This window comes from Botryllus schlosseri, chromosome 9 (assembly GCF_051294905.1).
Source record: "Botryllus schlosseri isolate E-star chromosome 9, Bs_hap1, whole genome shotgun sequence".
Classification (NCBI taxonomy): Eukaryota; Metazoa; Chordata; class Ascidiacea; order Stolidobranchia; family Styelidae; genus Botryllus; species Botryllus schlosseri.
In genome coordinates this window covers 2,838,574-2,864,008 of record NC_137244.1, presented here as the reverse complement: position 1 = coordinate 2,864,008, position 25,435 = coordinate 2,838,574, and the positions used below count along the sequence as shown (strand labels likewise).

General features: G+C 41.2%; 3 protein-coding genes across 5 annotated transcripts in view; all 3 read left to right on the top strand.

Annotated features, from left to right (window-relative positions):
* The window catches only part of LOC145445865 (neuronal pentraxin-2-like), a 540,218-nt gene that overhangs the window by 223,074 nt on the left and 291,709 nt on the right, over positions 1 to 25,435 (top strand). The window contains exon 1 of one of the 3 annotated variants that reach the window (XM_080324023.1): positions 18,623 to 18,779. The exons of the other annotated variants lie outside the window; for them this stretch is intronic. The gene's annotated coding sequence lies outside the window, so the exon portion shown is untranslated. Of the gene's footprint in view, positions 1 to 18,622; positions 18,780 to 25,435 lie in introns of those variants that run through there. 3 annotated transcript variants of the gene reach the window in all.
* The window catches only part of LOC145445854 (cytochrome P450 4V2-like), a 416,089-nt gene that overhangs the window by 152,991 nt on the left and 237,663 nt on the right, over positions 1 to 25,435 (top strand). The gene's annotated exons all lie outside the window — the stretch shown is intronic.
* On the top strand, positions 5,486 to 7,045 carry LOC145446593 (baculoviral IAP repeat-containing protein 7-like). Its single transcript, XM_080324940.1, has one exon. The coding sequence runs from the start codon at positions 5,486 to 5,488 to the stop codon at positions 7,043 to 7,045; it is 1,560 nt and encodes a 519-aa protein (XP_080181066.1).

Here is a 25,435-nt window from a genome sequence, read left to right as displayed (position 1 = left end):
TAACTCGCTATGGATGTGAAGTGTTGAAGTAGTAGATTGAAAAACGCGAAATATGAAGTGTACCATGAAGACGTGGTCGGATTGGAATTGGGTTTGAGCCGTTATGAAAACGCTTGACAAAAATTATAAGTGAAGAATTCCAAATTGGGTCTAAAGGCTAGTTGTGTCATTTAACATCGGGAGCAAGTCCGTATTGCCCTACGCTCACCCCCGGGTTTGAACCGAGGACCCTTTGGTCGGTGAATCAGGAGCTGTAACCTTGTGCCACGGCGCTGGGGTACTGATTATTCTTGTTGATTTATTGTTCAAATGAATATGAATATTTGACAAGTTGCATGTATACGGAATATGTTGTGAAGTACTTGTGGATAGATGCTATAATACTATGAACTGCATATATCGAATTAAATTATCTTAAAATTGTAGATGTTTTAGTGGAAATAGAATGTTAGAGTTCGATTATATTGAGGTTGATAATAATCTACCAAACTGGTACCTTTTGGATGGCGTATATGAGGAATTGGATAAATGGGATCTAAAATACTACAATGACGAATCTAGAATATTGATGGTAAAAGAAAAGGTATGGGAATTACTTACGAACCAGGTCGAATGGGTTAAGCGGACGAACTTTGGACCGGTGGATGTATCCCTAGATGACGAAATAGCGCAAGAAACACTAAATGCTTTCTGTCATGTGATTGATGACATATTTGCAATCAGAATGAATGAACGCATCTCTTTTGGAAGGAGAGTCATGTTGTATGAATTAATTGGGGGACTCGTGATAAAAACTACGAATACTAGAATTTCCAAGAATGTGTATATTGAAAGAGATAGTTGTAAAGATCCACCACATGTAGAAGTATGTTCTTGTCAAAACGATTTGGGACTAAAAGGATATTCGAATTCAATTCATTGGCAAACAGAAAGGATAAGACGCATAGAAATACATCCTTTTCCATATGAAGGAAGTAGTGTTGATATTGATTAGCTGATATCAGAGTAAGGATCGAAATTAAAGAAGGTGTATATATGAAGATATTGGGTTGAAAAGTGGATGTTTATATTGCTCCATGCAGTATGAAAATATGGGTTTACTGATTCATTGGTGCAAATTTTGAACGGGTATTAATGGTCTTGTGTTTGATTATATAAGTTACTAACGAAACAAACAATATGAGAGTAATAATATGTTGGTTTGGCGTCTGTATCGCAATCGATCCAGGGATAATGGAAGGATCAAAGTGTACGCCGTATGATAGACGAACTTCACTGTATCCCGAATGCATGCAGGGAAGCAATTTGATCCTGTGGTGCGACCATTCGAGGTATACAAGAATCCCAGACCCTGACCAGATATATCTGGCAAAATCTTGTAGAGATACATCACAACTATTCATTAACGACAGCTGTCTACGGAAATTAACTGGAGATCAACTGCAAAAATATGAGAACATAGAAGTATTGCACTGTGGTTGGAATAAAATCCAGATACTTCAAGGAGCTGCTTTCCGTAATAATGCAAAGCTTAGGGAAATAAACTTTATGCGAAATTACATCAAACAAATTCGGAAGGAAAATTTTTTTGGGCTGCTACGACTGGAGTGTCTGTATCTCAGCAGCAATTTGTTGGAACAAATTAACGAATCGACATTTGCAATGTTGGGAAATTTAAAAAAATTGTATTTGGATAATAATGTGATAAATGAGTTAAAAGACGGAGCCTTCAATCACCTGTATCGTCTAAAAATACTGGACTTATCAAGAAATGCAATAAAGGTTATAAAAGGAGGGGTTTTTCGAGGATTGGAAGAACTGGAAACGTTACACCTGGATGGAAACAAATTGGTTGAGTTCGAAATGACAGTGTTACAATTTTCTTTTAACCTGGAGAGACTAACATTGTCATATAACAACGTAAAATTTTTCTCTCTTTTTTCTAATACATCGTTCCAAGGTCTACACACGCTTGATCTCAGTTGTAATTATATTCAGTCTCTTAACGATTCCTTACTTTTAAAATTACCAAAACTAGAGGTTTTAAAATTTAAAAAATATGATAACGGAACGTCACATGAAAGTTTTCTTTGGCGGAAACAATCATGCTCACCTTATGAAGTGACGGATAGTCCATCCCTCGCTATGACTATACATTCGAAACAAACAGTTACCATTATCGGATGTCTGGTCACATTTCGATTACTGTAAAGTTTGAGTAACGTTGATAGGGTTTTGATTTATTTAGTGTGATTTGTTCTATCCAACTTATATGGTGTGTGTTTGTATAAGGAATCCATAGTAATAACATAGCTGGGACCATTGATATGTGTTTGGGTTTGCGTTGTGATGATCCGGAGAAAGAACATCCAATTTGGGTACCCCAAAAGGAAGCACTTATCGATTATGGGCTACAATCGCTGAAATTCCTCATGACAACATACACCTTGACAAATCATTTGTGTGATGTAATGAAGGATGAATCCAATCTGCGACTACGATTTTGGAAACAGAAGTATGGTATTCCAACATGCGACAACTATTGGACTGGGAAACATCTTGATGAAAACGAGTGGGAGGAGATTTACGCAGGAAGCCTCTATCCTGAAAGACCTATTCAAATGGCGTTCGCAGATATCGGGATAAAATGGGTTACAGACTTGAAAAGGGTAAACCCAGACTGGAGGGATTTTCTTAGAAATGAGGAAACTGAACGGGATCTCATAGTATGGGTGATCTTTCCGGAAGTTCAGATTTACGCGTATGCAGAAACACGTGCAATATCGTTAAAAGAAGCTGATTGCCGATTTATGGCTTTGAAAGTGCCTACCTAAAAACGCTCATTGTTTCATATTTTTGTATATACAGAATCTACGTTATACTGGAGTGTATACTTTATAAATTGAAAATGAAATGTAAGGAAATCCGGAGAAGGGACAATCTGCTTCATCTTGTTCGGTTGGGTATCATCTCAAGTGGCCGAAAATGTATAGAATTTCTGCGTTCACGCCATCTACTTGCTCGTGAAGCTACATGTTCCAAATGCAAACAACCAATGATCGAAGAAAAATGTATATGGTTGAGGGATGGATATAGATGGAGGTGTTCTACTTCCAGGTGCAATACTACAGTGTCTATAAGGAAACGATCGTTGTTTGAGGGAAGTAGATTAGAGCTCGCTAAACTTGTGATAATTGTTTATCTTTGGACAATAGATGTATCACAGCGACAGATTGCGTTCGAAGCGAATGTCAGCAAAAGAACTTTGGTAAATTGGTCCAGAAAACTTCGAAAAGTATGCTCAAGTGAAATGAAGAGAAGAGGTACCAGAATAGGTGGTGAATCTCACGGGAAATCCCACGTATGCCAGATCGATGAGACCTTTGTGGCTAAGCGAAAACCGGGAAATCCCCGCGGAAGACCGATACGCTCGCGATGGGTTTTGGCCGGAATAGATGTGGAAACTCGTGAAATGTTTGCAGAATTGGTACCTGAAGAAGGAAGAAAAGCTTCGGTATTGTCAGAGATAATTATGAAGCATGTAAAAGAGGGATCTACAATATGGACCGATTCTTTTGCCAGCTATCGCAAATTAGAAAGTTTGGGTATGCATTATAAACATTCGGTAGTGAACCACCATAAGACCTATGTTAGTGAAGACGGTGTGCATACGCAGCTGATTGAGGCTTCTTGGAATTTTTCCAAGTCTGCTATCAGACGATTGTGCGGTGTACCTCGATCACTTATCCCCCAATACTTGCGAGAGTGGCTCTGGAAAAGACGAGTGGCACTAGAAGAAAGATTTCCAAGATTTTTGGAAATAATTGCGAGTGAACCTCATTTCAGACCATTGTAATATTGGATATAGCATTTGTTGAAAGTATCAAATTTGCTCAACATGAATACCTCTATCTTGGAAATTGACTAAAGATGGAAATTGTATATATTAAAAAGGTAGCAGCTGGTTTTGAGTACCGGAGTCAAGTATCCTATTTCATACGCCCTTTGTTTTCCATAAAAATTAAAATTAAAAAAAGCGGTTGATATTGGTACGGATGCGGCTTGTTTGAGTACAATTGTTGCGAAACGCAATCTAGCACAAGTACGATCTTGGTATTAAAAGTCCTATGGGAGTGTTAGTGTGCACGTACATAACACTGAATCCTTTATTGCTGTTACGTTTTCTTTTTGTGTTCATAGTGACATAATGTATTTAGACGATATACGGAATCATAACGCTGCCATTTTTCGCAATCTGATAACACAACTTGATGAAATTGAGATAACAAAAAATCCACGGTGTCTTGTATCAATAACCGATGCGCTAAAAACCTTCTTCGGAAAGGAAAACAATTGGTATAAAAGGCATCATTCATGCTCTATCTGTAAAACCCAAGATTGAACGTTAAAGGACGAAACAGAGAACGATTTGGACTCAGATACATTCGATAATACGGACTCTGACGACTCCCAAGATTCTGTCATCGTAAAGAATTCATCACAGCGACAAAGCATAAAAGTATGGAAGGAACAAACGATACAGCCGGATGAAATTTCGTGGGCTATAATTACGGAAACTCTGCTAGGGGTAATCAGAAGGATACCTTCCTCAGGAATAAGGCAAGTAATATATGAAGTGATACGTGGAGTAGTGATGAAATATACGAATATTTTGATACGCACAAACGATCTTAGTCATGTAAGAAGTGCGAGCTCCGCGTGGACTTGGCATAGTCAAACAAATTTTGGAGTGAAAGGGTATTTGATACTGGACTCGAAAACTGTTGCAATCGATGGATATATATATATATATATATATATATATTCGAAAAGAGTTGATAGCAACGCTCAGTCAATGAACCTATTTTTGGAAAATTCCAACATTGTTTACCGAAATTCTCGTTACTAAGTGTTCATTTGTCAAAACGATTAAACGACGGCCTAACCTCTAACCCATAAAGATTACTAAATCACTTGGAATGCGGGCCATATCAATCGTGAACTATGAAAAATTGTATATTATTACCGTTCTTCCATTAGATTGAAATATCAAATGAAAAATAATGTTGATTAGAACCACCTGGTGAGACAAGGAGAATAGTATGAGATGTTGAATGTGAAATGTTGTTGAAGTTTTGTTAGAGAGTCTCTTGTTACAAGTTTGAGATATTTTATTGTGCAATGTTTTGATTTATCTTGTCTCCGTTTTGTGTACAGAACAATTGTATGATTATGATGAAATTGAGTAAATAGGTATATTCACCTGAGAGACCATCACCTCGACCTAGTATAGATGAATGCCTGTTCTGTAATGTACTTCTACATCGAAAAGTAGAGAATCTAAAGAAAAAAAAATATGGGGGTCCGTACAAACAGAGATCGCGATCTTCCTGGTCAGAACTGTACCTATATACCACCTGGGAATCATTGGGTGGAAAATTATAGACTTGCGACGTTCAAACATTATCCTAAAGGAATTCCTGTAATGTCGATTTATCTGGCAGCTGCGGGTTTTTATTGGACGGGATATAAAGATATAGTAAAGTGCTTTGGCTGCGGCATTTGCGTGGAAAACTGGGACATTGAAGATGATGTCTTAGACAATCGATGGCATGAAGCTACTTGCAGTATGGTGTCGGGGCGAGAGGGCTACAACGTGACTATTTCGAACTTTTCTACGAGGATTTTTTTTGAACAGATACGGGGTAACATTAACATCACAAGAACTCGGTCTGATCAGGATACAAGAAGAACAACTACCAAGGAGCTAAAGCATCAATTACCACAAACCATATTCGCTAATATTTGTGACCAAGAACATGAGATATTGCTGCGAACCGTGAATTTGAGAAGTGAGTTCGAGAGAAGGAAAACCTTTGACAAATGGCCATCCTACCCAGCTCCTTATTTGGTGGGGGAATTAGCCAAACAAGGATTTTTCTATCTTGGAAATCTGGATAGAACACAGTGTTTTTCGTGTTCGGGAGTACTTCGAAACTGGGCACCTACGGATAATATAATCGAACAACATCAAATACATTTTGCCAAGTGCAGGATTGTGAACGACGACTATACGGGAAATGTACCAATGACGGAATCTGAAAGGAATCAAGCGGATGATGATATTCGAAAAAAAATTGAGAGGTTGACTACAAATACTGGAGAATCGCCGGAACCTTCACCGGAAGAACAGCTTAGGTTGATGGAACGATTTCCTTGCCTATACCCGATAAATTCACATATGATGACGTTGCAACAAAGAATAGATTCCTTTAACGATAGATGGCCAATACAAAGAATTCTTGCGCCAGTTGAACAGTTGGCGAGAGCTGGTTTGTTTTTGCTTGGAAATGCATATAAGACAAAATGTTTCTATTGTAACGGAGGTTTGCAAAACTGGGATTGCAACGACGAACCGTGGACAGAACACGCTAAGTGGTTTCCAGGTTGCGAGTACGTTTTGCAAATGAAAGGCGTTGATTTCGTATTGCGCCTGAAGAATGAGCACCCCAATCTTAATCGACCTTCGATAAGGAATGGGATATGTCTGGACGAGCTACGGGACGAGGGATGTTGGAACATGACGAGCTCGCCTGAAGGATACGGAAAAAGGATGCAAATGGAAAATATGGGATTTACGAGAGGACAAATAGAAAGAGCTATCAGCAGACGAAACAATGGTTTCCGTGGTGAATTGAGGGACATTATTCAAGACTTACTTACGGCACCAAGTATTACATCGGTTAATCCACAAACTACAAACCAACGAGTAACTAATATCCTCGAACAAAATAATGACATAAGTACCAGAGAAGAAATGAGGAATGCAGCTATATCGGAATCTATTTCTACAGGTGATCTCGCTAAAAGCATAGAAGAAGCACCAGAGACTGTGTTTTGTCAACAATGCAGGAAAAACAGGAGTGAAATAACTTTCATACCCTGCGGACACCTATGTTTTTGTGAGAGGTGCGCGACCAATGTAGAACGATGCCTCATCTGTGATATAAAAATATGCGAGAAAATCAAAGTATACAGAGCTTGACGGGACAGGCAGGACTATTAATCTTGTTGCTAGGCTTGTGTATTGCTAGCTTACCTAACAAAGTAACACTTTAATATGTTAGTGCTCATATTTTGAAGAGGTGATTAGTGATTACTGCAGTTTTGAGTGCGTATGGTGTACTGGGATGGCTGTTTCAATTCTAAAATTTTTGTTATTAAGTTTTGGAGAAATGGGTACTAGTATGATAGAATTTCAAAATGTACGTGACAGGTATGGTCACACTTTGAAAGTCGAGGATGCAGTTGAACAAAACTGCCGTAACATACGCAGAATTTATGAATCATTGGAAGCCATTGATATTCGTATACTTACGGGAAAGGATCAAAACCAACAACAAGACTTTGTCGATAGGGTTTGGGAATTGATCGTGGAACGAGAGGATTGGATGATACATTCCCCTGTACAACAGTATTGGCCAGATATGGATGGACGGGAGAGTGATTCTAATAACAAATATGAAGGAGATCATAATTATTTCAAACAGACATTGGAAGAAATTTTGGATTCGGATGGACCTGGAATGAATGATGAAGAAATACCATATTTGAACAAGAACAAATTGTTCGTGACGGAAGGTTTATACCCTCATGTATCACCGCAAGATCTGGAAAGCATTAATAATATATCAAATGTCATACTTTCAACTCGTGATCTGCAAGAAGATTTCGGGAGAAGATTAATGATATATGAATTACTGAGGGGAGCAATATCCAAGGCAACGGATACCATAATTCCAAAAACAACTTACTACGATGTTCTTGGAAATGTTGATGATATATTGATAAATAAATCTGAAGTTTAGCATTGTCAAGATGATTTGGGACTTAGAGGCACAATAAGAAACTTTACGACCAGAACATGTACAGTGCAGAATTATACTATTCATCCTTGTTCTTACGAGTCATTTACTTGTGATATTGAGTATATGATTTCAATGTGATTTTGTTGTATTAAGATGACTAATGTGTTAGAAGATTGGGAAATTACGCTAGCTAAACAACAAATCAACGAATACTATGATGCATTCGAGCAAGAATATCATCATCGAAATTTTGATAAATGGAAAGATACTCCGAAAGAAAAGTTTGAACAATTATTGGCTAAATATCTACACCTATGTTTTGCGAATGTAAACCCCGAACTACTTGATAAGCTTTATAACGCTCATGGTGAAATTGCTCGTGTTTTTGTTATGAAAAATTTTGATCAGACCCAATACACATGGTTCGGACTCATCTTCAAGCTGCATCCAGCTCACGAATATTTGCCCAAAGAGTTTGTGGATGAACGCTTACCGCAAATGAATTTGCGAACCCCTACGGCGTTACTATTAACTGAACGAGAATTTAAAACTGTTGCTATTCCGATTTTAGAAGTCGCTTTTGCAGAAATTGTTGTTTTACATAATTGAGAGGCATGCCTCGAAAATCTATAAGTAAAAGGGAATGGATACATATTGAACATGACTCAGCAGCAAATGACTTTAAATTCTATTTTGGTATGTTCTGTAAATACTATGAAGAAGACGTAGAAATATCCGACAGGTGGTCAAGATGGGCTATGACAAGACCGAACGACATTGTCAGAATGTTGACGCCGTACGTGGACAAAGTTGATGGGAATTCATTGTCCTTACAAGGAAAAGCTTTTGGATAGCATGCCGCTATTGAAGAACATAATCTAATTGCGATCATTACTCTGGGAAACTATAAAGAAGCCAAATTTCTTTGGTACAAACATATTGTCCATATGCATCCCATGAAAGATGATTTTCCAACACAATGGATAAAAGCACATTTGGAACCTAATTAAACATGTTTTGAGTCCTAAACGTACGTTTGGATGAAAATTGTTTGTTTATGTTTGATGTCATTTATAACCAGGAATTGTATATTTAAGGAAACTACAAAAGTAAAATCTAGAAGTATATGGTGAGAATTATTCGTATGTACTCAAGGATCCACAAAGAAAGGGATTGGATCGCAACAAATTTAAACCATGTCCATATCCTACAATTCCTGACAGCAGAGTTGCATGGCTGAGGATTGGGATTGTACATGAACGGATAAGAGAAAAAGTGAAAAACTTTCCGACTATGACAGCTACCGACATAGAATTCGTATTGAAGGATTTCCTCGTTTGGCTATACCGGGACCATGAGGTGAGAGAACAACTGAAATGTGCTAACGAAATGTTGGAACGTATTGTGAAGGAAAAGTTTGGGGAAAGTCCTGCATACTACCTGTATGTATTTCTACTCTATATATTGGCCATGGTTAATGTTGACGAGGATTGGCACATTTCGCGTAGAACTATTGCAAGTCTTTCACGTGATATGTATGCGATAGACAGAAGATTGTTTTGGTAATACCTATCTTCCCATTTTTGTTTTTTTGCATATATAAGATTAATTGATAGCATAGTACTACGTCGAATGGCGAAGAAAAGACTGCATTTCGAACGACTAAAAATCGCTCGAGAAATCCAAACAAATCCCGCAATTTTGCGAGCGGGGCCCTTCGATGAATCAGATATCTTTGTTTGGCATGCGATGTTGTGTGGACTACCAGAAACACCGTACGATGGAGGGACATTCCATATGAGAGTTGAATTATCCACGGAATATCCCTTCAAACCACCAAAAATTACATTCAATACGAAGATTTTCCATCCAAATATAAGTCGAAAGGGTACAATTTGCATCGACATCCTCTCTGATAAATGGTCTCCAGTTTTGACTTTGGCAACGATATTAATATCGATTTCCTCACTTCTGGCTTCTCCGAATCCTGATGATCCAATGGATGAAGAAAGCGCCAGGATGTATCGAGATAATTTCGATCGTTATCAGAAAACGGCACGAAACTGGACTGAGATGTATGCTAAGTGAATCCATGGGTGGCATACCATTAAACAAGACAAAATAGCTAAAACGCGTCATTCATTTGTAGATGCACATAATCTTCCGTGCAAACCTTATCGGTCATAGTCATAGAGCCATAGAGTCATAAGATCTTTTGTGTTAAGTGCCTAAAATTCATATCAAATATGTCCAATGAAACTATTACGGTAAAGACTTGGGAGATGGAAGAGGCAAACAGAGGTGGTCAAAGTAGTCAAGAGAGCTACTCAAGTAGAAGTAGAAGTAGCGACGGAACAATCTACTCAAGTACAAGTAGAAGTACTTCTTTCATGAGCAATCTAAAACTACTTGAATTAGAAGTAGAATTGACTGACTTTAAAAGTACTCAAGTAAGTAAGTAGTTGTGAAAACGATCCTGATTGGATGGATTATAAAAAGGTGCAAATTGAGCTATGTGATAGGTGACGAGCTTGATTCACATTGATGCATACCAGCAGGTAGGCCTATCCAATTTTCGATAGCATAAGAATTCGTCCACATCATGGGATGAAAATGATAGTATTGATAAGGAAATACGATACTAATCCTCTGTTTTCTCGAACAACACGTTTTGGAAAATAGCATGGTATGGCGCCATCCCCCATATTATAAGGCCCGTAGTTTATTCGAAGAGCAATATGGAGAAGTGGTATAGGATACGGTGTACACACTTTGCGCTAATCGTAAACGTTAATAAAAATTTTGGTGGACCGTAATAATGCCATATTGTGTAGCTTTATTTCCAGAAATTAGGGGCATTACTGCACTTGCTTTTATACTTCAATATGTATGTTATTCGGACAAAAGAACTGATATTAATTATAACTCAAAGTATATGATACTGGGCATTTAAAGTGAAATATAAATGCTACTTTCTAAAAGTAGAATATGTATTTCATGTTTTTATTCCAGAAAGTTTCAAAGGTGGTATGCTAAAACAGCTCTGAAACTAAAAAAAGTCAAAGTTCACTCTTCCGGATTAGGACACGCCATGGACATATATGCTAGATTACGATATGACAAGAAAATGCTAGATTGCGAAACATCAGTTTCAAACGTTATGATGAGCCATATATACTGTGATGAATTATTTCATATATGTGAAGGCTGAAGGGCGACAATGTGGTGTGAACGGAACCACGCCAACCTTCAACCTAAATTATATTCACCGATACTTTCGTGGAATGATACAGGTCACTCCGTATTCACTGCGCGCGAAGCGCGACGAAAATTATGTGCTTTACTAAACTTTTATGAAAATTAAATGTTATTACCCCGTGAAAACAGCTCCGAAATTCCTCAGGTTATCTTCCTGATCGGAAGATTGAACTACTTCTACTTGACAACTGAAAATAGCGAAAAGTAAGTAAGTATATCACAAAATATTAAGAAGTAGAAGTAGAAGTAGCGAAAATCAGATCTACTTGAGTAAGTACCAGAAGTAGAGGAAAACTACTTGAGTACTTCGAAAAAGTAGAAGTACTTCGTTACTGACCACCTCTGGAGGCAAAACAAGAAATCAATGAATACTTTGATATATTTGAAGCGGAATATCGAAACAAGAGTTTTGATGAACGGGCAGCTTCATCAATGGGTACTATAAAAGCAACAATGTCTACATACTTGAAGAAATGCTTCGGAAAACCCCCCTCGGACAGTTTATGGAAGGCAATATATGATAAACATTGTGCAGTCGCTAGAATGTTGGTGTTAAAACAATTTGAAAGTGCTCAATATTGTTGGTATACATTCGTCGTGGGACTGCATCCAATAAGTGATCATATCCATGAGAATGTAGTTTCGTCTCGTATTCCTCAGTGGCGGCTCGTGACAATATCGGGTGGTGGGGCAAGGGCCGCAAGCGACTTGTTATCAATATGACGTCACAGTAGCGTTTTTCAACGTTCATGATGGCCACATGAATTTCCCGTAAACAATGATTTTTAACGTAGGTGCCGCGAGAGGTTTGCCGGTGGCGTGACTTGAAGTGCGGTAACAAATGTTTTATTCATTGTTTTTTATTCAAATGATTATTTTACAAAATGTACGCGAACTAAGAATCGTTCCCATGCCACGAATCAATCATCAGGTTATCCTTAGTAGCATGCGTTATGATTTCGTGGTAGAGATTACGCAAGCGCCGAGTAAGACTATACCAAAAGTACACAGACCAACTACCTACAAAGAGCATTCGCATGACACCTTGTGGTGTTTTAATCGTTCCATGCTCAGCAATTCTGTAAAGTGCTGCAGCGCCTCCGACCCGATTTGTATATGGATTCTCGTCCCGAAAGCGAGTCAAATCGATTTGCCCTCGTCCGAAAGTGTTTGGTACACGATGCTGATGCGTTACGACCAGGGGATAGGCAATCAAAGCGGTGGCACCCATAAACGTAAAACATTATAAAAAGCCAGCTGTTATCCATGGAAGATTAATTACGAGTCTGCCTGCCATCATTCAAGCAGGAATCAAAGCATTGTGTTAAATTGAAATGCGAGCACATATCGCATTAAACAATTTCATGAATAAATTATTTCATCTTGATGAATTTTTCATTTTTTTTCCATAGCCATAACAAAATATATCGGTAAATTAACTGTCAGTGTGCCTCGAGTAATAAGGATGAAAACCACTCACTTTTCCTTAGCCATAGACATGGTTGAGTTACCTCGGCTCACTTGATTGAAATTATTCGGAAAGAACATGATGTGTACAGTCGTCCGCCCACCAGCATTAATTTATGTCTTGTATAAGTATTGTGCGCGACGTGATTTCTTATTAGCAAAATGTTCAATAACGAGTTTATTGAAATCTGGAATTGCCAGAACCACGTCGTTGTGAATCGAGAGAACAGCCAACGCATTAAGCCTAAGGTCAACGAGTTCGGACACATACGCAATTGTTATCTCATAGATTGGACAAGGAAATGTCATATTGAATCCAAAACATCATTCTGAAGAACTACGGATAGCAGCCTCGGAAATTCGGTCCCGGTACAGCTTGGGAGATTCTGGCCTTGAGGCTGGAGACTGTCACACGACACATACGGCTTACGGTCTATAGTGTCTATATGTCTGCTGCAAAATCGCCTTCGGAAAATATATTACCGAATAAATACGTGGATGAAAGCCGAAAACTTGGTACACTGTTACATGAAATCATCGAGAAGTATAGCCTCATGACCGTTTTCGGTATGGTACACTGTCAAAATTAATACGAACAGATCAACGCCGAATTTTGCGTAATATTTACTGAGGAATCGGCTGATCAAGCGATCAGCTGTTAGCCGCCATCGAAAACGAAACAGCTATCGCGCTTGACAGGGGTTGTAATTGTGAGCAAATGGCCCGAAGGCCACCATTCCACGGTGAAATTGACATTGGAGAATATAAAATAAAACTAAATATTTGAATGCAAACCGAGGATGTTAGTAAACTGTTTCATGATATCATCATCTCATCACCTATCTCAGTATAGAACACAGATACACCGGCTTTTGCGTGAAATCCGCAATGCGTTAGGTAGGCTAAGTGTCAGATCAGCGCACATCTCTACCATACTCGAACTTAATAACGAAATTGCTGCCCTAATCATTGAGTGTCAACCTTGAGACTTGGCACAGCGTTCGATACTAAAATCAAGACATACCATGTAAAAGTTCATGACGGATCTAGCTAAGGAGCATCGTTAAAATCAATGGAGACCAATACCGGCTTTGCGTGAAATATGTTTGCGATACATGACCGATCAGCACACACTCGACTTTGGAAACGGAATTACTACCCTAAACTTTGAGTAGAAACCCTGAAACTTAGGACAGTGTTAAATACCACCATCACGACATGACATACCAAGTTTCAAGAATTATCATGGTGTGAAACACCATCAAAATCAACCTGTACCAGCAACGGTCGACTCAACGCATATCACGGTATCCGACTTCAGATATAGATACGATTGTTACATCACACCTTCGGGGCGAACAAGCATATTTGCCCCGGTTGCTCGGCCATTTTACGAATAGGAGAGAGTAAAGCAACGTTTCTTAATTGTGTGCAGCTTTGAGAGAATAGATAGTGAAAGCTTGTTATGAGCGCTACCGGGGCAAGCCCCGGCTAGGCATTCACAAAGCGAAAACACAGAAGAGAATTCGATTTTCGCGGAGACTTCGCTATGTATGGGCATTTGCAAGCGAAAGCACAAGAAGAACGCGGGTTTCGCTGTGATCCCGATATATATTGAGCGCTGTGCGTCTATAAATGGTTAAATTGTTATTGAACAGAATTTTAGGTGGGGCAATGCCCCAGTTGCCCTATAGGACGAGCCGCCACTGGTATTCCTCATCTAGACGTAACATCTCCGATTGCATTATTACTTTCAACGGAAGAATTACTTGACGTTGCATTCCCGTTAATACGAGAATATGCTAACCAACTGTAAACACTTTTAAAATGGGTTATGACAGTAATATCTCCGATTTAATTTTTTTGTTTTTGTTCACCCTTTTATTGCTGCTGATTATCCTTCTTTTGAAATATGAAAACGGACTGGTAGTGTTTAGACTGCCAGACAAGCCGAGACAACTAAATTAATAAGGCTATAGCTGATAGGGAATTAGGACAAACGTAATAATTCGGCATCCCTGTCTAGCTAAACTTAACGGAAAAAGAATTTGAGTCAGAATGCAGTGTAACTGGAGAATAGCTCTGAAGTAGAAGCTGTATTCTTGTATTTCATTTATTATATACACGGATTTATTATACCGATACACAAAATTTATGTTAAGTTCCAGAAAGTAAAGGACATTGTATTGTGATTGAATCGCTAAGTGTGACCCTGAAATAACATCTCGGGGACTACGGATAGTTCAATTACTCGAATGCAAGCTGCTCAATTTCCACATTATATACAAAAATGAATTTTCGAATAAGTATAGAACATGTTTTGTCTTCAGTGATAGTCTGCTTTACATTTATTGTCTGTTACACGAAATGTTTATATTAATTCGGAGGGTACAAATGCAATTAGGTTCGCTCATTGTAGTGAATGATTTGTTTTAACGCAACAATCATTTACGAGACTAGTGTGGTCCAATTGCGATCGCTCGTCAACCCGAATAATCGTCATAAGAAGGAGAAGATAGTAGCAAAAAGCGGAAAACATTCCCAGACCCCCTGCCCCGTGAAAAATCACCCTATTTTCATTATGAAAAGTTTTGTTAATCTATTAATAGTACTTGAGTCTCCAATTTACTTATATATTTTTTTCTCTTTTTTTAGTCCTCTCTACAGTCGGCTCCGCGAGATATTAGTGATATATAATATGAGACATCAAAGTGTTTTAAATTGCTGCTTATATATTATGTGTATATATATTATAAATTTTTTGAAATCGCGATCGTGACGGACGCACAATACATCAAGAATTTCATAAGGATATGAAATTTACTATTATTGACTATATCTAAATCGCAAATGTAAATATATGTAGAAGACATTCTCCCATCCCTACCTCTCGGCACCCCTCTCACTCGATGGATACCAATGGCACCGCTTGGCACTTACCAAATGGTAAGAGGTGTTTTCTTTTTGAGTGTCTGACGGTTTATATTAATGGGGAAAATTAAGCCTATCAGGTGCTCACGTGATGGCGTAATGTAAGTAAATGATGAGCACGTCTCTCGGCACTTCCTATCCAGTATAACACTTTGGTTAACTATGGGAAGACCTCGCCTCCCATTTGACACGTTGTAGGTGTGCTGGAAGGAATGTGACCGTTGACAATCCCTGTAAAAAAGGGGGGAAGGCTGGGGTGGAGAGATATATTAAATTGTGTATATACGCGCATTGCATCATAGTATAATACCCACTAAGAAAAAAATCCAAAAAATGAAAACCCAATGCGAACAAAATTATAAAATCAATAGAATCTAAAACATGTACATAATATATAAAAAATTACGTAAGCGAAAATCAAAGATAAAAGTTATACAGAGCATAAAATCATTTTCACAAAAAATATTATAAAACAATAAAAAAATGCCTTTGTGGGGGGCAATAGGTTTCTAGGCTTTTACTAGGTTGCTTCATTTTGGGCGCTATCAGTGGCTGTTTATTTATTCAGCCGGTGTTGCGCTCAAATGTGAGCTGCCGAGAACTGTCACCGCACATAATACATGCAGCCGGTTGACAGCCAGAGTGCCACTGCAAAAACTCAACTCATGTTGTATGTAACACGAGGAAGTAGTTTAAATGGACACGCGTCATGTGTCGTGTGTACCATGAGGAAGTAGTTGGATTGGACTTGGGCTCGGACCCTAATGAGAATGCTTGACAAACCAAAAGGTGAAAAGATATTAGAAGCGTTGCGTCGAACAAGATGGCAACAAAAAGTGCAATATCCACAATGGATATAGATCCGTACCTTGATTTTAGATCCTGGATAAGACGAACAGATTTTCCAAAATGTTAAGGGCAATATCCACAGTGGATGTTGATCGGTACCTCGGTGGTAGATCCTGGAGAAGACCGAAATATATTCCAAAAGTTTAGGGCTACTATTGTAATCAATAGTCATCGGTACCTCGGTGGTAGACCAGGAGAAGACCGACATATGTTCCAAAACGTTTAGGGTTACCAAAATTGCTAGATCGGTACCTCGGTGGTAGACCCTGGTGAAGACCGACAGATATTCCAAAACGTTTAGGGCACTAGCATAGCGATTTACAACGTAGCTACGTTGTGAATTGCTATGGAACTACATAAGTTGAATAAAAATGAATATTATAACCGGAATTATTAGGCCTGTACCATTAGGAATACCTCAGGCCAGTAGCGCTAATATAAAGACCTTAGAAAAGTAACCCATGGTTGAACTTGTCCACACATTCGTTTTTCGAAACTGATGTGTCGATGATTGAGTATGACATTAGAATAAGACCCGCCTTGTTTGCAAATTCGTTTCACGAAATGGATGTGTCTTACGAGTGCACTTATGGCACCATGATCAGTACGTGCATGCGAATTATTGTATTGTGACAACGTTACGATGGCAAATGACGCGAAATTCTGATATGTGTGTGTTTTGATGTCCTCTCTGTGCGCATCGAGTGTATCTAAAACTTTTATGACAAGAAGAGCGTCTGGAAAACGTGCCGAGAATTTAATGACTTGCTCTCAATAAGACCATAATAAGACTGGGTGGAGTGATGAAATGGCATGAGAATATCGAGATGAATGGACATTCTATTGGCATTTAAAAACGACTTGGTGGTACCAACTATAACATTTCTATTCGACAGTCCCGAAAAACTGCTCCCCCCGATAGAATCTAGGGCTCAATGAAGTGAAATAGAAGAGATAAGAAGAAATCCGGCGCTAAAAATCACTGCTCAGCAAGGACCAGTGAACCAAAGGTTGGAATGTGCCGAACAATGCCCGCCAAAGCTCACGTTAAAGATAACGAAGAAAGGAGACGACCAAGACGACTGCAAAATCAAGGAAAGATACGCAGAAGAATCGTTTCATTATCAAGGGAGTTGAAGAAATCGGGTTCGAAATAGATGCACGAGACGAAAGTACCCAAACGTACGGTTGCCAAATATGTCCTGGACATACCATGATGGAGATCGGAGAAGATGCGTTTGACGAACAACGACATGAATCAATCTGCGGCATGGTGACGAGACGCACGAGTCATAACAGGACATTGGTATTTTCATGTGAGGGTTACTTTGATGTATTATTGTATAGTGACGCCATTTTGTTCAAGCACTGCCTTTACTGTATCTTTGATCAATACCATCAGGTTGCTTTAAAATGGCGCTAACATTTTGTGTCGTAGATATGTGTATGGGTTAGTGAACATTTATTGTGTGAATAATTGGTTGTTACTACAGTAACATTATAGCGAGTACTACGCCTGTAGGCTTTAATTAGGCGTTATACACCGACCACGCCCTATATTAGTGTCGGGACCCTTCACCCTAGCGGGATAGAAGCTTATGATTAGAAATGGTTAGGGATTTCTTCAGAAACCCGTAAAAGGGACCCTGGGTATCTAACAGTGTTCGAATAAGCAACACCTTGTTAAGGGTAGAATCAACAAGTGCACTTTAATTGGCATATGGCCATGTTAATCGGGTCCACGATACAAAGTCCTTAATGTTGGAACCTCCCGGAGTTATGCGTTATAACTAGCTACGCACCCTTAGACTAAGCTAGGAACCTCTACCTTATTGGAGCATGGGTAGAGTTAAAGATTCGTGGTAAATCAGATCTATTGTTTGTTAGACACGGTACATACGAATGAATAAAAAGCTTATACACACCGATACTAAAGGAACCCAGAGATATAACAGAAAACATTACTTCGTGCATGACTATTGTGATTGAATGGTGTACAATGTAGCGATATGTCATAAATGAACTTTACGGCAGGACAGGCCGTCACATGCATTATATGTGTAAACTAACCTTGGAGCTGCTTTACGGCAGGACAGGCCGTCACATACATTATATGTGTAAACAAACCTATGAGCTATTTTTCGGCAGGAAAGGCCGTCACATTAATTATGTGTTAACAAACCCTGAAAGATACCACTTCGGCAGGAAAGGCCGTCACATAGTTTATATGCGAAAACCAATCTTGGAGTATTTAAAATACATTTAATCGTGCATGAAAATGAATAGGTTTAAGCTTTATCTTGTGTTATAATTGATGGATATTCTATATGCCAATATTAACCGAGTTTTGCTTAGATACCTCATTCTGTCTGCATGATAATGATTGGAGTATTTGGTTGTATTAAGGTATAAGCCTATCAGTTATCAAGGTTAGTTTGGAATTCTGGACCTCAAAGGTCATTGTCAACTTGACAAGAAACAACATTACAACTACTATTGCTTCAATCAACATCTGAGTACGTCAAGAGTAAAAGAAAGAGTCAAATTTGTACCACGAAGTATACCGAACCAAGTGTGGACTACTCGCGTAACGATCGTTATCGGAGCTCGCACTATAAACACAATTGGAGGCACCACTGGGATACTTCCGGTGTCCAGACGTTGACCTATCGATGCTCTCTAAGACGACTATCGCAAAATTGGTACTTGTCATATCCTTGATTTCATCATTTGTATCTCTCCTGATTACGTTGGCAGCAGTTTATTTACACGTGTCGCCTGGAGCATTTGTTGATCTGTTGAACGCAATTGTTGGGCCAAATAGTGGAGAATTCACGCTAAACACTACAAATATTACACCTACCAGCGCGTCGCCAGGACCAACGGAGAACAGTAGTGAAATTACACTTATTCACGCCAATTCTACGTCTACTGCTACGTCACCCAGATCAACGACATTTTTTGACGAATCTTCTTCTGATATACAACTAGTTGTCAACAGTACTTCCTCCAGCCAATAGGAAGTGCTATGCGAAGAATGTTAAGAAGGTTTAAAAGGAAAAAGTCGTCAGAAGCGGCCAGCGAGCTCGAACAAGGAATCAGGCTGCTAGAAGCGACGCAAAAACGTCATGATGATGTTCGACGACAAGAAAGGCAACTTGCTAAAGATGTTGCTGAACAAGCAGATTTACTAAAAGAAGTTAAGACGACCCTGCCCGACACTATGAAAGGGCTGGAAAAGGCAAAGAAAGAAGTACGAAAAGCTCAAGCGGACCTCAAAGCTGTGTGCGATGCCACCACAAAAGTTAGCGGGAAAGTCTCTACCGAGGTACTAAATGAAATTCTTGCGTCAGAGTTCGACCTCGGAAAATCACATGCGCAAGCTGTAAAGGAAAGAACTCCAACTCCTGTTTTGACTGTACTACCAAACGCACCAGCTTACGATCCTCCAGCGTACGATCCTCTTACTGAACAGTCATTACGCGACGTAACGCAAATGCCTACAATGACGGTCACGAAAGGTTTAGATTGATATACGGTAAAGGCTGTATACCCTACGATACCTAGTTCAGGACCGACCGCGTTGTTAGGCTCCCGTAAGGGAACGACACCGTGTTTCCATGTGGACAGCGGTGCGCGTGCCAAGCAGAAAAAAGGGAGTCCCAGCGAAATACCGAACACTGTCAGGGTTGAGGGAGACGAATCCCGTGCCGAGTCAGATCCTGGAGAGGGCCCTCTGGACAAGTATAAAGGCTATCGGGCATGGCAAAACCGCCAGAACCGTCGTAGGGCAGTGGTAGACTCTCGGAGGAGGGCAGGAAGTGCGGATGGCGAATCTAGACGTGTGACATTTCTGGAACAGGAGGACCAGCGAAACTAGGAGAACAATTCAGAGAGTGGCGACATCGATTTTCGAATGCGACGTCTGGCTAAAGAGATAAGAAATTACCAAAAGTCACTCCAAGACAGCTACAGCCATGATAATTTTACTGACGAATATTCTGATGAGGGCCAATCTCACAGCCCCGGGTACCCTAATATGCCTCGTTTTACTTCTACTCCAAAAGATAATGGTGTAAGATCTGGGACACAACGGTCACGACAACAACCTGGTGTCACAACCCCGATGATCACTATACCCGTTAAACCCCAATCGGAAAAAGAGATGCTTCAGCTTATGATGGATCCTGGAGACATGCCACTTCTAAAATGGATGGCAAATTCGATGAGACGAATACGTCACGGCCCAGGAAACACGGATGCTGATGTTATTTTGGCAAACGCCATGCAGAAGAAGTTAAGGGAGGCTGGCCGCCACAAGCAGGCAACCCAACTGGGGAATTTCTTCAACACAAATTCGGGGGAAGCAGAGTGGGCTTCGGTAATGAGATCCCTTTCTTTATCCAACCCTCAGGGCTTGGTAAATGATGAAAAGATCATCGGGGATTTTCGTAGAAATTACCGCTGGGAGGACGAACCTCTACCACTGCTAAATAGCGCCTTCAAACAATTTGAAATAAACATGGAAAGTGACATTAAGGAAAACCAGGATGGACTGCGACTTTCCCGAAATCTACGACAACGATTACCAGAGGCACTCAGACTAATGCTACGAGGATGGGAAGAAAAAAAGACTTGGCGGGAAGTTGCGGAGGAACTACAGCTTGTGTGGAACTCCGAATTTCTGGACGAACAGGAGACGCGCTCCAAGAATCGGGGAACTGGTCAAACACGTGAAACGAAGCCTTCCCTACCGCCGGTACATATATATAATGTTCAGCCTGCAGGACCAATAGTACACAGCTATCCGACCCACGGTGGCGAGGATGGACGACTTGACACTCCTCCTCCACCACCCGGTGTGACACCGCCGCCCATGGCGCAATCACCCCCACCCCCGCCGCCACCGAATGTCTTTGGCGGAACACCCCCTGGACCGCCAAAACAAATGTCACCACGACGACTGACCGGCACGGGCCAAACCCCTCTACCACGCCGTAATCCACTCCGTAACGCTCGGATCAACCGTCCAACCACGCACGTAATGAATGGAAATGGACGCGGCAGAAGAGTACAGGCCCCGAGGTCAAGACAAGAGCGACCTCCAAATGCTCGTAATACGGCGCCTGAAACCACGGGACCACCACGTTCTAGTCAAAGGTCAAGCACTTCAAACCGTAGTCCTCGAATGGCGAACACACAGGACTCAGGAATGGGCGTAGACAGCTCGCAAATTACTCCGTCTAGCAGCCGGGAGGCCCGCAACATTGCGGAGAGCCAAGGTGAGAGGTACAATTTTCTTGGAAACCCTAATATTTTCGCACCTCTAGGCTTGTATTTGAATCCCTCTCAAGGCCAGTCACTCTCGGTGCGTTATTACTGTAAGGCCCCGGGACACCAGTCCCGTAGTTGTGTGGCTAAATTTATACTTTGGCTAAACAATCAGGTTCTCGCCTATGATGAACACCAGGGGTGGATAGTTCGTACGCGAGCACGTCCAGTGCCCCCAAACGTCAAAGAATCAGCGGAACGTAATTGGAAATCTTTCCTGACGAGAAATAACATGCTAACGATTGAAGGTCTTGACCAGTATCTTGCCACGCAAGGATCTCCCTCATTTATACAAAGGACCGCTTTGTGTGAAGCCTATTATGATAACAGGCCAAAAAATCGAGATAGAACCCACTGGCATGATAGGGATCAATGGGGTCCTCAAGGACCGCCTGCACACCAAACTCAGGGTAATAGCCAGGTGGCCTGGACGGAACCACAATATCATAATCGTCGGCGTCGATATGACGCTTCATATTGGACAGATGATGAACTGAATCAGGGTATTCGACTCTCAAAAAACGCTTGGGGGTGCTGATTGATCCGGTGAATCAGCTCCCAGATAATTTACTACCCCAACACGCAAAAATTGTACATAATAATTCCCTACCCCTATTTACGTTCCTTGATACACCGGATGACCCTTTGCAGCCGGATTTCACGGAACTTTTCGGCGGCCAACTTTTGTATTTAGTTGATACAACAACCGGTACAAAATTCCTGGCTGACACGGGAAGCATCCCCAATTTGATAATGAAAAATGTCGCGAAGACTAAATACCCACGAAGTTGGGATGAGCGCCAACCCTTAGACATGAAATTACGCGGTATAGGTGGCTCATCCCACGTTGATTCTTTGGTAGTGATTGATTTTGACGGTCTGTCGGTTCCATTTGCGACCGGAAAAGGAGTCCCACTCAATATTGGGGGATTGAAATGGATTGATCAGGTACAGCAATTACCAAACATAGCAACTGAGTTCAAAACTCCGTCTAACGCAAATGAAGAGTTGTCTTTATTAACTTTATGCGACGGTATCTCGTGTGATCAACGGGATGGAACCAAAGTCGGAAGCAGTCTTTGCAAAACTGCGACCGACGATGGGTTGATGGAAGCTGCAAATCATATAAGCGTCGAATCGGCGCGCTGGCCATCGTTGCCAGCCGTCGGCGCTGGCGCAAGTGTCGAGATGGTAATCACCACTGGCGCGAACGACGAGTTGAAAAGCGCAACTAACGTCACACAAAACCTATGGGAAACTCCAAGTGTCGAGTCAGGAATCCCTGCTGGCACTATTCTTGAAGACGTCGAGTTTGGAATCCCCGCTGACGCAAATGAGGACCCACGCGAGAGAGTTGGTCCAGAAAGCTCTCGTAGATGCACTTGTCCGGACAAATGTAACTGTTCGGCCCATAGTAGCATTACGACTGCACCTGTTTTAACTACTTTCCCAAAAGGTATTAACGAAGCAGCTATTGTCGTTCAACCAGACACGTGTCTGGATATGACAGACGAGGAGTCTGGGGATTTTAGGATGCACGTCTCCCCAGAAATAGGGCCCCCGGCGGAGATTGAGTCCGTCGGCGTGACGGTAAGTGCGGGCACGCACCGAGCTCAGAGTTCAGATTGGAAAGGTAGGGAATCCCCGCTGACAACGAAGGACCTCGCCCTCTCTCCACCAACACCAAAACCCCGAACATCACGAAAGTCGTATCAGCCTATGGAGGGCCCAGTTACCACATACATTCTGCAAAAGGACACCAATGCGAGCGTAAAAACGGAACTCGAGAACCTCTGTGCACAATCAGTAGCACTGGCTAAACTCCCGTACAAACCTCCTGACTTGACAACTCCGGAAAACACAATCATTCCAGATGATGTCTGGAAAGCCGTCTACGCGCCTTTTGCGTCGGAACTCGAAGACCTACGGGGCCACCTTGGCGCCCCACAGACTATGAAGTATCCATGCGACATCGAGCTTAAGGATCCCTCAACCAAGCCTTTTGTTTCTGGTCCTTATAATCCAAAGGGGGAGGGCCAGGCAAAAGCATTAAAAGGGGCGGTAGAGAACTTCCTGGATTTGGGCGTCATCGAACAAGGTTTTGCCGAATGGAAGTTGGCTATTTTTGTTGTTCCTCAGAAAATGAATGAGAGGCAGAAACAGGAGGACGGATGGAAGCAAGCATGGAGGGTCGTACAGAATCTACAACCTCTAAATGCGGATATAAAATCAATAGAAGTACCTCCGCCGTTAGTGCCGGATGTAAAGCAACTTGCCCAAGGGAGAGAAGTACTATCTCTCTTGGATCTGAAGAAGGCCTATTTCCACATGGATGTCACGGAAAGGTCTAAGCAATATGTGGGTATAGCCATCAAAGGGATGCACGTAAGATGGCGTAAAATGCCGATGGGGCTCAAAACAGCTGTAGCTTTTTGGAGCGCGAATATGCAGGAATGCGTAGTGAAACCCATCACGGAAAGATACCAACGACACATGAAGCAAAATGGCCGGTCGGATGAGGAGAATGCGACGCCTATGGAGGCCTACATAGACGACATTTTTCTTAGCACAAAAACAGTAGACGACCATTTGCTACTCTTGCGACTGTTATTTGAACAACTTGCCAAAATGAAATTGACGGTGAGCATAAACAAATGTTTCATTGGAAAGAAGAAGGTAAACCTGTTGGGAGCAACCCTAACGGGAAAAGAAATTGAAGTTCAGCCCGAAAGAATAAGGGCTTCACGAGAACTTTCCCCACCCCACAATATATATGAGGAACGGGGGTGGATTGGCGCTCTCCGCTACATCTCTGAACACATCCCAGAATTGAGCTTGAAGCTGGCTAAATTCGATGCACTAACAGGAAAGGTCCCGGCAACTCAAGGACGAGTGACGCCGGTATTGTGGACCGCTGAATTGCTACAAGAACACAAAACGGCACAAGCATCCCTCGATGATACTAAGGTATTGTACCACCTGGATCCCGATCTTCCCATTTTTGTGGAAACAGATGCATCCGAAATAGGATTTGGTTCTATAATCTTTCAAACGGAGGTGGGGGGCAAACCGCCTTTTAGTAAGGTGTACCCAATCGCTTATTACAGTCAGAAATGGGTAACTTCAGCGGCGAAAGCCTATGATCCATGCACAAAAGAATTGAAAGCTCTAAAGGATTCGGTGGAGAAATGGCAGTCAATGTTGAGAGCTTTACCCTTCACGATAATCACCGATAACACGGGAGTATTTGGGCTTCTCAAAAGGACGACAGATAAGGCAAAAAATCCGAGTCCAAAACCTCTGATTCAGAGATGGCTAAATCACCTCTCAGGATTTCAGATAAAGGAGGTAATTCATCTAAGTACGTTGCAGGTGTTCACGTCAGATGGATTATCTCGATCCTACTGGATGGAGATGGCCGCGGGGGACGACGATCCACACGTTTGGGCCATGATTCCGGACCATGAAAAACCTCTGTATCCGCAGAAGATGCCCCGAGAGAGAAAAACACAACGAGCATTGATTTTTCACTGTCGACACGAGCACTGCAATGACTCAAGCGATGGATACCACCCTTGGGAAGAGACATGTCGAATAATCGAAAGAAAGCTGGGGATGCGGATGGATATTGAAGAAATTAAAACCATCATGAGAACGTGTGACAGGGCTATAGTTTCGGACGCTGGACTGGCCGCAGCACACGGACACACGAGAGGAACACCTCCCCCGTA